Raw genomic sequence first — 12,653 nt, 5'->3', positions numbered from 1 at the left:
CCCATTTCCCCCCCACTCCAACCGCTATGGCCGCTCCACCATCCCCCTCGCGTCGCCGCCCTCTCTCCCACCGCCTCTCCGATGAGAACTCCCTCGACCGCGTTCAGTTCCCCTCCCCATCAGTCCCCGCCCCTGCGCCCGCCCGCCCAACCGCCTCCCCGCGCCCGCGCCGTTCCATCCGCGCCTCGCCCACCCCCTCCATCTCCTCCGCAACCTCCTCCCAACCCCCGCAGGACTCCCCCGTCTTCCCCCTCGCTCAATGGATGACCCCCGCCATCGTCGCCGCCGGTCTCGTCGTCGTCCACGTCGTCCACAGCGGAGACTTTGGCACCGTCCTCAAGGGCCGCCGCCAATCCGACGGCCACTGGGTCGCCATCAAGGTCGTCCGCAAGGCCTCCTTGTCTGAGCGTGAGCACGCCGCCCTTCGCAAGCAAGCTATCACCCTCCGCGTCATCCGCCATCGCTACATCGTCCAGTTCTTCGACGACTTCGAGGACGACGCCTTCTTCTATCATGTCTTCGAGTTTCTTCACGGCGGCGATCTCTACGACAGGCTGGAAGCCCGCGGCAGGCCCTTCTCTGAACCCCAGGTTCTCTTTCTCGCTCGCCAGCTCTTCTACGCAGTCAGCTACCTCCATTCTAGGCGTGCTGCGCATCGCGACATTAAGCTCGAAAACTTTGTCTTCGAGACACTCCCGTCCGACCGCCGCCAAGTCATGAAGCTCATCGACTTTGACCTGCTCGTTGTCCGCTCCGCATCCGCCCCGCCAGTCGAGCTATGCAACAACATCGGCGGCACCATCCTCTACCTCTCCCCCGAGATCGCCTCAGCACGGGAGCATGTCCCGGAACAATCCGATATGTGGGCGTGCGGCGTCATGCTCTTCGTTCTCCTCTCCTACCACATGCCTTTTCAGGGCTCTACAGGACGCCAAATCCTTCGCGCTGTCCAATCCACAGAGCCCCACTTCACCCCTTCCATTTGGGCCTCTGTCTCCACAGAGACAAGGCAACTTATTCGTGACTTGCTCTCCAAGAACGGCGCAAACCGTCCCACAGCGACACAAGCCCTCGAGCGCGTCAAAGCCATCCAGGCTCTATCCAGAGAGTCCCAACCGAGCTCAAAACTCCGCGTCTTGACCCGCAGCTTGCGCTCTGTTTCCCTCAATTTATGGGATCCCTCAGGGCGTATGCTCCGACGTTCTCGCAATGCACCCCCCAATGTACGCAAAGGCGACGACAAAGATGCCTCTGGTACTACCCGCCGCTCTCAATCTAACTTTCCAGGAGAGGAGCCCGTCTCTGTCAACAGCTTGCGGAGCTCCTTTGTGTTGCATCATGGCGCAGGTAGCGAGGCTGGAAGCGCACCTGTGGTCACTGACACACGCTCAGATCAGTTCTTTGGACGCAATAGCGCACTGGCGCTGACCAACTTCAAGGACCCTAGAGATCCGCGTCCACAACCAAGCGTGACAAACAGCGAGTTTCAGACGCCGGTTACGCTTAGTGGGTTGCTTGCTAGGAAGCGAGCTGGGCAGCAACATCGCAATAAGAATGATTTGCCGCAGATTCAAGCCTCTGGCTCACCATCGCGCTCCAGTCGCAGATTGAAAAAACAAAGCGGATTCGCAATGCGGCTTAGGAATTGGATAAGCCTCAGCGGCAGCGATAGTGGCCGCTGATGGTTTCGGTTCGCAGCCTGAAACGTTTCTCGCACGAAATGTACATTCTCAGCCTATTCTCTCGACAAAATCATAGCTGGTGGAAACGAACTCCCGTTCTTAAGATTAGCGACGTTGGCCATTTCGAAGCCTTCCACCATCCCAAGAATGCTCACGAGTTTGCTTTGAGCAGGTTACAAAACTGTCATGAGTGAGGATGGACAATGACAACTCCACACCTCGAGCAAGGCAATAAATGGAAAATCGAAAATTATTACCACCTATAAAAGTACACCACATCATCTTCCCGCCACAGTCCATCGTCGTAGGAGAGGGGTGCAGGCAGTCCACAACTTCTTGCGGCTATCGATATTATTCTGCCTTGGAAACGCGCGCTCCGTGAGTGCATCACCTAGCTTGGCGAAGACGACATCTCTAGTCGGTGTCTCGAGCGTCGCACATCTTTCCGAGATCATACCGCTTAGTTGTTATCGCGTAGAGGTGAGGAATTCTTTGTGTAGAGATGTTAAGTTGATTCCACACACTTCTTGCCCATGCTATTCTGAGCACGGGACACATACGCAAATTGGACCATCCAGTGGAGCTTCTTCGAGATTTTTGAGCGGCTGCAAATTGCTCAAAGCTAAATTTCGAGAATTCACCCTGCTACGTAGTTGAGGATGAGCTTTGTGATAGCCATTCCGAGAGTACAACTCTTAGCAAAACATTATCTACGCGACCAACTTGATCACGGAGACCTTCGTGGCCGGCCCCGTATGGCACGTTGATTATAGCAATGTGCCCACAGGAGATTTATTCAATTTCACAGCCCCATTCTCAGCACAGGTTTCTTTAATAATATTCTTTCTATACTGTTGTCAGCGGCGGAGGAATTTTGCGAAAGGGACGAAGCAGGTGAATTTTTGCTGATGAGAAGAAGATACTTTCGCCGTTCCTTGCGACGTTAGGAAATGTAGGTTTCGTCCCTTTTCACGTCATGAAAGCATCTCACAAATGAACAGAAGACGTCTCTGAGCCGCCGCTTTTTCATTGTTCTAATCGCAGTGTAATGAAAGGCATCGGACCTTATGTATTTACGCGCGCCACACATTACTTCGTTCGTGCAGTATTCTATGTGTTGGGTGCTGGTGTGTCACCGACCGATTTCCTTGAGCGCGAGATCTAAACAAATATGGTTCTATCCTGGCTCTAGATATCGCTAATATGGTGACACCCAGAGGATGCCCCATTCGATTTATGCATTTCAGTATATATGACTTGCTCATGTGAGTCACTACCGCAGATTTCATATGTTGAAAATATAGGACAAACCAACCGCTTGCCCTATGCATAAGGGTTCTTCAGGAAGCGTCGAAAACTTATTGATGATTATGGAGTGAACGGGCGAAACTTTTATTCCTTTATCTTCATGAGCAGTTGTGATGTTGACACGAAATCAAGTCAAAGTCGCTCCCTTAGCACAGCCCTTCATTCCGAAAATTAGGATAGATGGCTGCTAACGAAGCCTCGAAGCCTTAAGAGACTTTCATCTGGAAGAGTGGTATGCACGAACCTGAACACCCAGCAATATTGTCTAGGATTTGCGTTACCACTTGTTCGCTCTTGTTTATGTGACATATTGCTTCAGCGGGCTCCCATCTCTCGTTTTCATCGCCACCTTGTGAAAGCCGTCAGAACACGACTGCCTGCCTTCTTCGCATTTGATTCATCAGGGTTAGTATCGTATCACCGCATTTTTCGAAGCAAGCCCTGTGTTGTGTCTTGTCTGCGCTACGTGCTTGTCTTGGAACCGGCGAATCTCGCTCAATACGGTTATCGGGTACCGAAATCGGAATCAAGCATGAAGCTTTTGCGGCGAAAGAAGAAAAACGAAAAAGGGTCTTCACCCCCTGCGTTTTCGCAAGAAAGCCAGGGAGGCTCGTCTCATTCGGGTGGCAGCCCAGCTTCTCTCGGAGTTATCGCCCTATCTCGCATGTTTTCGAGTAAGTCTCCTTACCAGTCTCCAAGGAGCTTCAACTTTTCCTCAACCCCCAAGTCGTTCCGCGGGTTTCTAGGAAAGGCGAGTCCGTTCGCTTCAATTTCCGTGACACCAGTTTCTGTTGAGGAACATGCCAAGGGAAGTGAGCGACTCCCATTTGTTAAGCAATCCAATGATTCGGTTTCAATGTCCGAAGATGATGTGGTGCACCACAGCGTTACATCGGTTCCACGCCTCTCCGCGAACATGCAGGCTCTGGAAGCTCGTACATTTGGGAAAGAGCTCCCTTCTGCCAAAGCTGTTGATAGTACTCTGTTTCCAGATAGGCGGGAGAAGAAAAGAGAGCAGCGAGGCAAAGCTGGCTCTGCTAGTGGAGGAAAGGAGGAAAGCGGAAGTGGGAAGGAATCTGCGTCCCTCTCAGAGCACTGGATGATAGACTACAACCTTCTTGTCCTGGGGAAGACAATTGGAAATAGTTCGTTTGGTGCTGTAAACGAAGGGAAATTAAATGGCACCAAAGTTGCGGTAAAGACAATCCAACGAGACGGCAATCCAAACGCGTCAACTGGTATTGACGCATTCAAGAAGGAGGCTGAGCTAAACTGCCAGCTTCGGCATCCAAACATTGTTCTCTTCATGGGAATATCTGTGCAACCGACCAAAGTTTGCATCGTAACTGAATTAATGGCTCGAGGAAACGTGCGGGACCTACTCGTAGGCATAAAAGCAAAGGGAAAACCGTTAAGGCTGGATTGGAGTCTGAGACAGCAATGGGCCCTTGATACAGCCCAAGGTATGGCGTATTTGCATTCACATGACCCTCCAATGATTCATCGCGACTTGAAGACCACAAACTTGTTAGTCGATCGCGGCATGAACGTCAAGATCTGCGATTTTGGGCTCTCCCGTATTCGTTCCGATCAACAGATGAGTGCGGTAGGCACTGTTCATTTCTCTGCCCCTGAGGTGCTTCGCCACGAAAAGTACACTGAAAAAGTCGATCTGTTTTCATTCGGCGCTGTTTGTTGGGAGCTTTACACTCGATTGCCTATCTTCAAAGGAATGCCGCAGATTGAGGTCTACAAGTCGGTCGTGGACGGGATCATGCCACCGGTTGATGACAATTGCGACCCGAGATTTAAACAACTGATGAAAGAATGCTGGGACACGAACCCAGCAAAGCGGCCTGCGTTTCGAGAGATTATCGAGAGGTTGTCAGTTCTCGTAGAGGAGACTGAGGAAGCGTCTTAGGGCATGCGGACTGATTTGCCCGTGAAACTCGAAGTGACGGTTTCTCTGAAGTCATGACGACAAACAACTGCTGCCTACGCAGTGACCTGAGTCGCGCCGGTTGAGATTACATTAGTAGGAGGCATGTTAGAGCTTTACTCTTGACTATCACTGCAGAAACAATATAGGGCCATAACAGCCATTTTATCACTGACTGGGCACATGTGACTCCTTGGATGTGCAGCTCATGAAGCCAAATGCTTGCCCGAACAAGCGGCGCGCCTTAACTACCTAAAGTTAGTTAGGATGCCTTCGGCCAAATAAAAACGCAAAATCGGAGCGGAGGAATGTTCTGCCGCGATAGCTATACAGTGACTTTTGAGGCCATGATGATACCAACAATGACACCAAAGAGACCCAGAGCCGAGGCGAAAATCTCCACGATTAGAATCTTGACAAAAAGAGCACCGTTTTGCGCATCGGAAAGCGCGCATGACGAGCCGACGACACCGACGCTGAGACCGCAGAACAGATTTGATAACCCCACAGTTGCGCCAGCGGCAAACAGAGCGTATCCCGCAAACGCGGAAGGGGTACCCGTTTCCGACTCGACTATCTTTGCCTGTAGAATGATAGCCATAATGACACCATAAATGGCGCAGGCTTCTGCAAAAATTACGGACACAAGGTTTTTGCTTGAAATGCGAGGGTGCTTGATGGCCGCCGAGAGAAGGGATGAGCCTGTGATGAATATTCCCCACGCGGAACCCAACACAGAGACGCCAATGGAAAGAACGACGCCCATAACGCTCCACAAGTACGGCGAAATCGACTCAAACAGGGCCATGTAGTACGGATAGCATGCTGGCATGAACCAGAACCACCAGCATGACGCGAGGATCGAGTACTCAACGATTTCGGAAGTGCTCGTTGTCACGAGATCTGCGGTGGAGTTGGTCACGGCGACGCTTTGGATGAGTTCAGATGCCATGGTGCTACGAGAGGCGACGAATGCTGTTTGCTTCAACGCTCTCTCTGAACGATAGCGAAGCTGCAATTCACAATCGCTGGGCAATGCGATTCAGACACACGCTCGTCTTCTTCAATAACCACCGGTATTAAAGGCGCAGTAACAACACGTCGCAAGGAGGGGTGTACTGTCGAGAAGGGATCGTTGGCGGGCAAGTCGTCAACTAAAACCAGGGGTGTGCAACCAACGCACTTTCGGATAATGAAAGTATGGCGAATGCGCAACCCTGTCTGCATCAGTTGCAATATGTCCCATCGAACCATGATTTCGAAACGCCCCTTTTTTTTCTCCAAAAATACATTACCATTACGACCAGTGTGGACTTTTCTTGGTTATCACTTACAGTGAGAATGACACTGCTGTGCAATATTGCACGCGAGTCGGATTGCAAACTGCCCCCCCCGCCCCCCCTATCTACAAATCGGATCGTCTGTGGTGGGTTCATCAGCGAATATCGCTGCTAACTGATCATGCTGCTCAACTTAAGGCTTCTCTTATTAAACCCTCGAACCGTATGTTTCGTAGCCGGATGCGTTACCATGGACACTGTATTTGCGATCCAACACCACAAATTGCAACGCGACATGCCATGACGGAATGCATTTAATCAGCGACTGTTTATTTGCATCTCGATTCTATATTGAAGCTCCGCCACTATCATGACTGGACTAGCAACGCTTTGCGTGCTATCTCAAAGGCTTCATGCCGCAGTTCATGTAAATCCAGTCTCGTTTACGGACTGAGACATGCCAATAATTTACTGGCAGTTTGACGCTGCTCCCAGAAGCAACAAGGTAGATTTCTCATAGAAGGAATTGATTCTGCTGCAATTGCTTACGACATGTTTCAAGCATGAATCAGATTATCGCCTTGATAAACAAATAAAAGCCCTCTGCCCCTGCCAACTAGATCGATTCCGCCTCATGCTACGGCAAAGCTATAACCCAACCTTGGACCAAAGGAAGAAATGGAGTAAGGCAATTCTGTTTCTGTTTTCGCAGTAACTTTCACAGGAATTCTGTCTTCATTGCTTCTTCGTTGGACTTCGAGCAGCCTCACGCACACGGCGCGACCAGCACATATCCGTATCAGTTCGATAAGAAAGTGTTCGTCCTCTGGACACGACAACATTGCCCGGAACTGAGATACTCTCGGTGGGTATGAGATGACATACCGGTCCACATCGACATCCAACACCACGTTCAAGTATTCTGCAGCAACCTCCGTCAAATACTCAGCGTTGATTTCTTTTTCAGAAACAGCTCGAATTATGGGAGACTCTGGAGCGCACTCACTTGTAAGGAAGTGCGCGAGCGGTTCCAATCTTCCAGGGTTTAACACGTTGATTGCACTCTTTTCATCATAAGACCGTCGTCTTGCCAAAAGTTTTGAAACTATGAATGATCCTCCTATTGACAGAATCCGATCACTTGTTGATGAACGAGCTGATCCTTCTGAAATCGTGCGGTTGTCAGCCCCAATGTTATCATTTCCACCATTTCCAAAGAGAAGCCTAAATACATCACCGAGAGAAAGTCTCACCCCCGCAATGTGATACTGTAGGGACATGACTTTCCTCTGTAAAGTTCTAAACTCGTTTTTCTTGTGAACGTTTCCAATATGAATTCTTGCCTGGAGCCACATTAGGTTGTAAACATTCACAAGGAAACCTATCTTTTCTTCAGTACCCATGTAAGGGTTGATGTTCACTACTTGTAGCTCTGTAACTGCATCCAGAAATTTCCGAAAGAGAGCGTCTGATTGTAACGTCACCACTTCCACCATTTGGTAATCGTACGGTTGCTGGTGGGTTTTGCATAGTTGTGAAAGCTGGTTAAGAAGCCTTCCCGAAACAGAGATAGGATCAGGTGGAAACACTGGCTTGGGCCAATATTTTCGTAAGTTCAGGCACAGGACATTTTCGGGTTCGTTATCAATCCAACGATAGAACAATGCATCATCCTTGAAATCGTGTGCGCGGCACACGTGGTGGAGTGCACCAGCGTCAAGGAGCTTCTGTCCTAATGCTACAGCTGCGTCTCTCGTGCAACCTGCGTGTCCCGTTAACCATGAAACGGCATCTGTTCCCACAAAACAGTTTTCATATAACTTCCATCTCCATTTGCGGTTCTGGACTTGCACTCCCGTCGCTTCTTTCTGCATGGCCTCGATTAATTTGGAGAAATTGGGAACGGTCGCTAACCCGAGTGCATAATAAACGATACCTCCGGGTCTTCTGACGGATTTGCTTGACACGAGCGATGGATTTTCGAGCCCACTACTGAGAAGAGCAGAGAGCTCGACATTCTGGCTGTTTTGCCATGCCGATGCTGCTATCGGCGCAAGACTTTCCGCAGAGTTTAACTTCGGTTTTGGATTGGTCGGTGGCTTTGACACGTTGATCTCCGCTTGCACTTCATCGGTTACATGATCGCTCTTCCTTTTTGACAAGGGATCCTCTGTTTCTTTCACTTCTGTTATACTGTCTTTCACCCATGCATTCTGCAATAGGTCCATAGCCGAAGGGCGGTCATTTCCCCGCTGTACGAGAAGCCGTTTGACGATTGCCTTTGCGGCATCTGGAAAGTCTGTTGGAAATGTGTAACGACAACTTTTGATTCTTTCTCGAAGCTCCCTGGAGTCACGGCCTTGAAAAGGACAGTAACCACTGAGCATGATGAAGAGCAAGATCCCTGCCCCCCACATGTCTGCTTTGCCTCCGTTATATGGAATGTTTTGGAGAACTTCGGGAGGACTGAAGTCTTCTGTGCCGACAATAGTCCGACATAAATCGTTTGTGTTGCTTCCTTGTGTTCTGACGCTCGCGAGTCCGAAATCACAAATTTTTAGTTGACCAGACGATGTCAAGAGTATGTTTTCGAGTTTGAGGTCCCGATGGTATATTCCTTGTCGATGGCAGTAGTCTAGGCATGCAAGCAAAGAACCGAATATTCCTTGTGCTTCGTGTTCGGAGAACTTCCCCTTAGCGGACAATGCAGAATGGAGATCCCCACCATCGACATATTCCATTACAAGAAATAGTTTTGTTTTTGAGGAGAGTACTTCATACCCCTTCACCACGTTTGGATGGTTTATCTTCGTTAGCAATGCGATCTCTCTCTTTGCATGGCCAGTCATTTCTTGAAGCTGCAACTCAACCTTGTCTAATATCTTTATGGCAACGACAGAACCATTTTCTTCATTGATAGCCCTGCGAACGACCCCAAACCCACCAACCCCAATTTTGTCAAGAAGCACATATTTACCGACCTTCACGGAAGCCTTTTTTCCCGGTTGCCTTCGTATTGCTCCTGTAAACATTTAATTTTTGAGAGGACAAAAAGAAGCTGTCGCTACAGTTCAAAGCAAGTCTAGTCCCAAAGAAATCTGCAAGTTGAACGCTTACGCCGCATGGCTGAGTCAAATTTAAGAGAAGTGTAGTAAGTAGATTGGTTTGCGCAACTCTATCCAGCTCACGTCCCCAGTCGCCCACGGACCATGGACATGGAGCGGTGCAGTTTGATTTTTTTATCTATGAGTGGAGGAGATTCTTTTCAGATAATAGCCCCATGACTTTCCACGTTTCTTTGCAGCTGCTTTATATGAACACAGTTGCCAATAGCAGACAATCCCACGATGCCATTCGCAAAGGAGAGGAAAATTTTTATTGTCCAAAAGTCGGTTGTCTGGCGTCATAGTGAGAATCCTTACCTTTTGCCTGACCTGACTTAGACTTCCTAATAATTTGCTGAAGACTGTTGGGCTGGTCTTCGAAGGGCAATGCGAGAGAAATGTTTTCCTAGCCTGATAAAGCGATCCGGAAGGGTGCTCTTAATTGCAAGCGTATTTTTTTTATTCAAATACTAAGAAGAAGAAGTGAATGTTTGTTGGCATATTTTAAGTATGTACTGAAGAATGTGACATAAGCTAAGTTGTGAAATAGTTTTGCAAGAGAAATCCGATTTATAGCCATATGCAAAAGGTGTATGAATGCGTACAGAAGTCAATGAATCCTTCAACTCAAGGCCTTAAGTTGAAGGATTCATTGACATCTATATCATTCACAGAGTTGTGGACACGCTCTTTAAGTATTGAAGGCACACATAGACGGTAGTGAAAACGTGCAGATTTCCAAGCCTTCACCGGCTCATCCAAATGAAGAGTATCCGCGTCTGAAGCCCAGAGGCAAAAATTCACCTTTTCCACCGCTGTCTGTCAAGTTAGAACACCCATATCTCAAAACTGGAGTGTGGCCAAATATGTCAAGGGGAACAGCGTCCTTTCTATGACTTTGAGGCAGACCAATTCAGAGTATTGACTAGAGTGTCCACCGCAATTCAAACTTCACTGCCCGTGCAACATGAAATGTATTAAAGTAGGAGCTGGGTGGTACAAAAAAAAAATCATCACCTGCCGCTTTGCGAAGACCACCTCCCGCGGGACTCGAACCCGCGACCAACAGATTAAGAGTCTGTCGCTCTACCGACTGAGCTAGGGAGGCCTTGGAGCTGTAAGACGGTGCGGGAGGAAGGCAGACTGTTAGAATATATTGAACGCTACATGCCCTTAACATTACAACTGTAAGCAAGTGCTTACAGTTGTAATGTAGTAAGGGAGGCGCGGCCTTATCTTCTCCCGCCCAATTGTGAGTCCTTGAAGCCTGCCCTATGATATGGCATCGGCCCCCCCTTGATTAGTGAAAATAAAACACACAGCAAGTGCACATAAAAGCAAGTGCACCGCCAAGCACCGCCTACAACAACGCCTCAGTTTCGCGATCTGGTCAAGCGTCGCCTCTGCAACCCTCGCCCGCATGCCGTACCACGGCGCAGCCCTTTCCCATCCAGCCCAAGTGTGATCCCTTGACGCCTGCCCCGTAATTACAGCATCGGTCCCTCGTAGAATTTTGTGGTTCCAGGAACTCCGATACCCCCGATCCCGAGAGGGCTGGGGGGACGGCGGTGACTTTATTATCAAAGTGAGTGGTGTGCCTTACTGGCTGCGCCTTATCGTGGGTGCACTACTGACTTGGTTCTGGATGGAACCATGTGCGGTTCGTTTTTGTTTGGTCTTGCGTGCACGCTGACTGAGCGTCTGATGTGGTTTCTGGATGGCACTACACTCCCCTCGACGCGAGGGCTGGTGTGGACGTGTTGGCGGTGGCTGTACTTGAACATTGTCTTTGTGGGTTGTGTATAGCGTTACCTTGAGAGGTTTCGTGAATATATCTGCATATTGGTCCGTTGTTGGTATGCGCAGAATTGTGAGTTCCTCTGTTTGCACGCGATCGTGCAAGTAGTGGTATATTACGTCGATACACGTGCGTCTGCGTGTGGCTCTCATGTTTTTCCCCATCTGCACGGTGGCCGTATTGACGTGGAGGTTGGGGCAGGCGGTAGGCAGTGTGGTCTCTTGGAGCAGTTGGTGCAGCCATATTGTGAGTGTGGCCGCTTCTGCGGCTGCGATATACTCTGTCTCGCACGTGCTCTTCGCTACTACAGGTTGCCGTTTCGCGACCCACTGCACGGGCGAGCCGTTGACCAGCGTGAGGCAGCCTGTTATGGACTTTCTGGACTACTGGTCGTTGGCGCAGTCTGCGTCCGAGTGCGTGTTGATTTGGACGCTCGGCTGGCTTGCCGATTTCATCAATATCCCCTCTCTTCTCGTCGATTGCAGGTACTGTAATAGCCGTTGTGCTAGTTGCCAATGGCGCTGTGTGGGCTTCTTCTGGGCTCGTGCCAGGGCCATTGCTGCGAATGCGATGTCTGGTCGCGTGCTGTCCGCTATGTGGCGGATTTCCCCTACTGCCTGGCCGTAGATGTCAGCGATGTCTTCTCTCATGGGTTCGTCGTCGGCTGGCGGATCCATGTTGATGCCGTCGAGGTAAAGTGCGCGCTTCGGGTTGCTGTCCTGTTGCGACATGAGCGCGACGACGCTGTTGATGTGACCCGGCTCTGAGAGGTGGATCCCCTCCTTCTTGTACTGTACGGTTGTTGTCCAGTTGAGATACTTGGTTGGCCTACCCAGTCTTTTGACCGTGTACTTTTGTTGCAGGGTTTTGTACAGGTCATCGATCAGGGCTGTGTCGGAGGCGATGGGCAGAAAATCGTCCATACTTATCCCGACGAGGATGATTCCTTTGCATGTTTTTTGATGAAAAGGGAGGGGTCTGCCTTCATCTGCTTGCCATGTCTCCTGAGGTGCCGGTGTAGTTCTCTGCTTTAGATGTTTGCCGCTGCGGGGGTGCCATAGTGGTTGCCTTTGAGCTCGCCATGGGTGCTCGTGTGTTTGTACGAGCCGTCAAGCCGTTGCGGTTGCCACACATACACTTTGTGCTTGTGTTGATATTTTTCGTGAAGGTATGCTTCTGTTATGTCAAAATGCTCTATGACCATGTTTCGTGAGGCTGCGAGCGCGAAGAGTGTGCGTATCGTTGTGCGGCCGGCCATGTATGTCGCGATTTTATCTGGGTCATAGTGCACGTTGGCCTTCATTCCATCTCCTCTGACCGAGCACCGGGCTTTGCGTGTGGTGTCTGTTGTGGTACTACCGTGTTTGTATCTGTATGTCATCGTGGTCGGTATGATCGTTCTCTTCTTGCTCGGGTGGGTCTGTGCTGACCAGTCGATCGCATTCATTTCGTCGATTTGGTCCAGCTCCGCATTATGGGCAATTGCCCACTGTGAGGCATCCGGGTAACGCCTTACCCGTTTCAGCGTTTTGGGTGGTGCGG

General features: G+C 50.0%; 5 protein-coding genes across 5 annotated transcripts; 2 read left to right on the top strand and 3 right to left on the bottom strand.

The window, feature by feature from the left end:
• The first annotated feature begins 263 nt into the window (after positions 1–263).
• On the top strand, positions 264–1,682 carry CHC_T00008564001 (Serine/threonine protein kinase Endoplasmic reticulum). Its single transcript, XM_005711509.1, has one exon. It carries the CDS (start codon positions 264–266, stop codon positions 1,680–1,682), a length of 1,419 nt encoding a protein of 472 aa, XP_005711566.1.
• Positions 1,683–3,522: 1,840 nt separating this feature from the next.
• CHC_T00009536001 (Serine/threonine protein kinase) lies at positions 3,523–4,911 on the top strand. The gene has a single exon (XM_005711508.1). It carries the CDS (start codon positions 3,523–3,525, stop codon positions 4,909–4,911), a length of 1,389 nt encoding a protein of 462 aa, XP_005711565.1.
• Positions 4,912–5,254: 343 nt separating this feature from the next.
• CHC_T00007788001 (hypothetical protein) lies at positions 5,255–5,881 on the bottom strand. The gene has a single exon (XM_005711507.1). The coding sequence runs from the start codon at positions 5,879–5,881 to the stop codon at positions 5,255–5,257; it is 627 nt and encodes a 208-aa protein (XP_005711564.1).
• A 32-nt stretch (positions 5,882–5,913) lies between these two features.
• CHC_T00007787001 (hypothetical protein) lies at positions 5,914–6,156 on the bottom strand. The gene has a single exon (XM_005711506.1). The coding sequence runs from the start codon at positions 6,154–6,156 to the stop codon at positions 5,914–5,916; it is 243 nt and encodes an 80-aa protein (XP_005711563.1).
• Positions 6,157–6,841: 685 nt separating this feature from the next.
• Positions 6,842–9,241, bottom strand: CHC_T00008512001 (Serine/threonine protein kinase). The gene has a single exon (XM_005711505.1). The coding sequence runs from the start codon at positions 9,239–9,241 to the stop codon at positions 6,842–6,844; it is 2,400 nt and encodes a 799-aa protein (XP_005711562.1).
• Between the last annotated feature and the right edge of the window lie 3,412 nt (positions 9,242–12,653).

This window comes from Chondrus crispus, genomic scaffold (assembly GCF_000350225.1).
Source record: "Chondrus crispus Stackhouse genomic scaffold, scaffold_85, whole genome shotgun sequence".
Taxonomy (NCBI): Eukaryota; Rhodophyta; class Florideophyceae; order Gigartinales; family Gigartinaceae; genus Chondrus; species Chondrus crispus.
Note: the sequence above shows the minus strand (reverse complement) of the source record. Positions and strands in the feature narration are given on the sequence as shown.

Bases quoted from the DNA above. Each gene is read 5' to 3' on its own strand.
- CHC_T00008564001 (XM_005711509.1), top strand. From the start codon at position 264: ATGACCCCCGCCATCGTCGCCGCCGGTCTCGTCGTCGTCCACGTCGTC.
- CHC_T00009536001 (XM_005711508.1), top strand. From the start codon at position 3,523: ATGAAGCTTTTGCGGCGAAAGAAGAAAAACGAAAAAGGGTCTTCACCC.
- CHC_T00007788001 (XM_005711507.1), bottom strand. From the start codon at position 5,881: ATGGCATCTGAACTCATCCAAAGCGTCGCCGTGACCAACTCCACCGCA.
- CHC_T00007787001 (XM_005711506.1), bottom strand. From the start codon at position 6,156: ATGCAGACAGGGTTGCGCATTCGCCATACTTTCATTATCCGAAAGTGC.
- CHC_T00008512001 (XM_005711505.1), bottom strand. From the start codon at position 9,241: ATGTTTACAGGAGCAATACGAAGGCAACCGGGAAAAAAGGCTTCCGTG.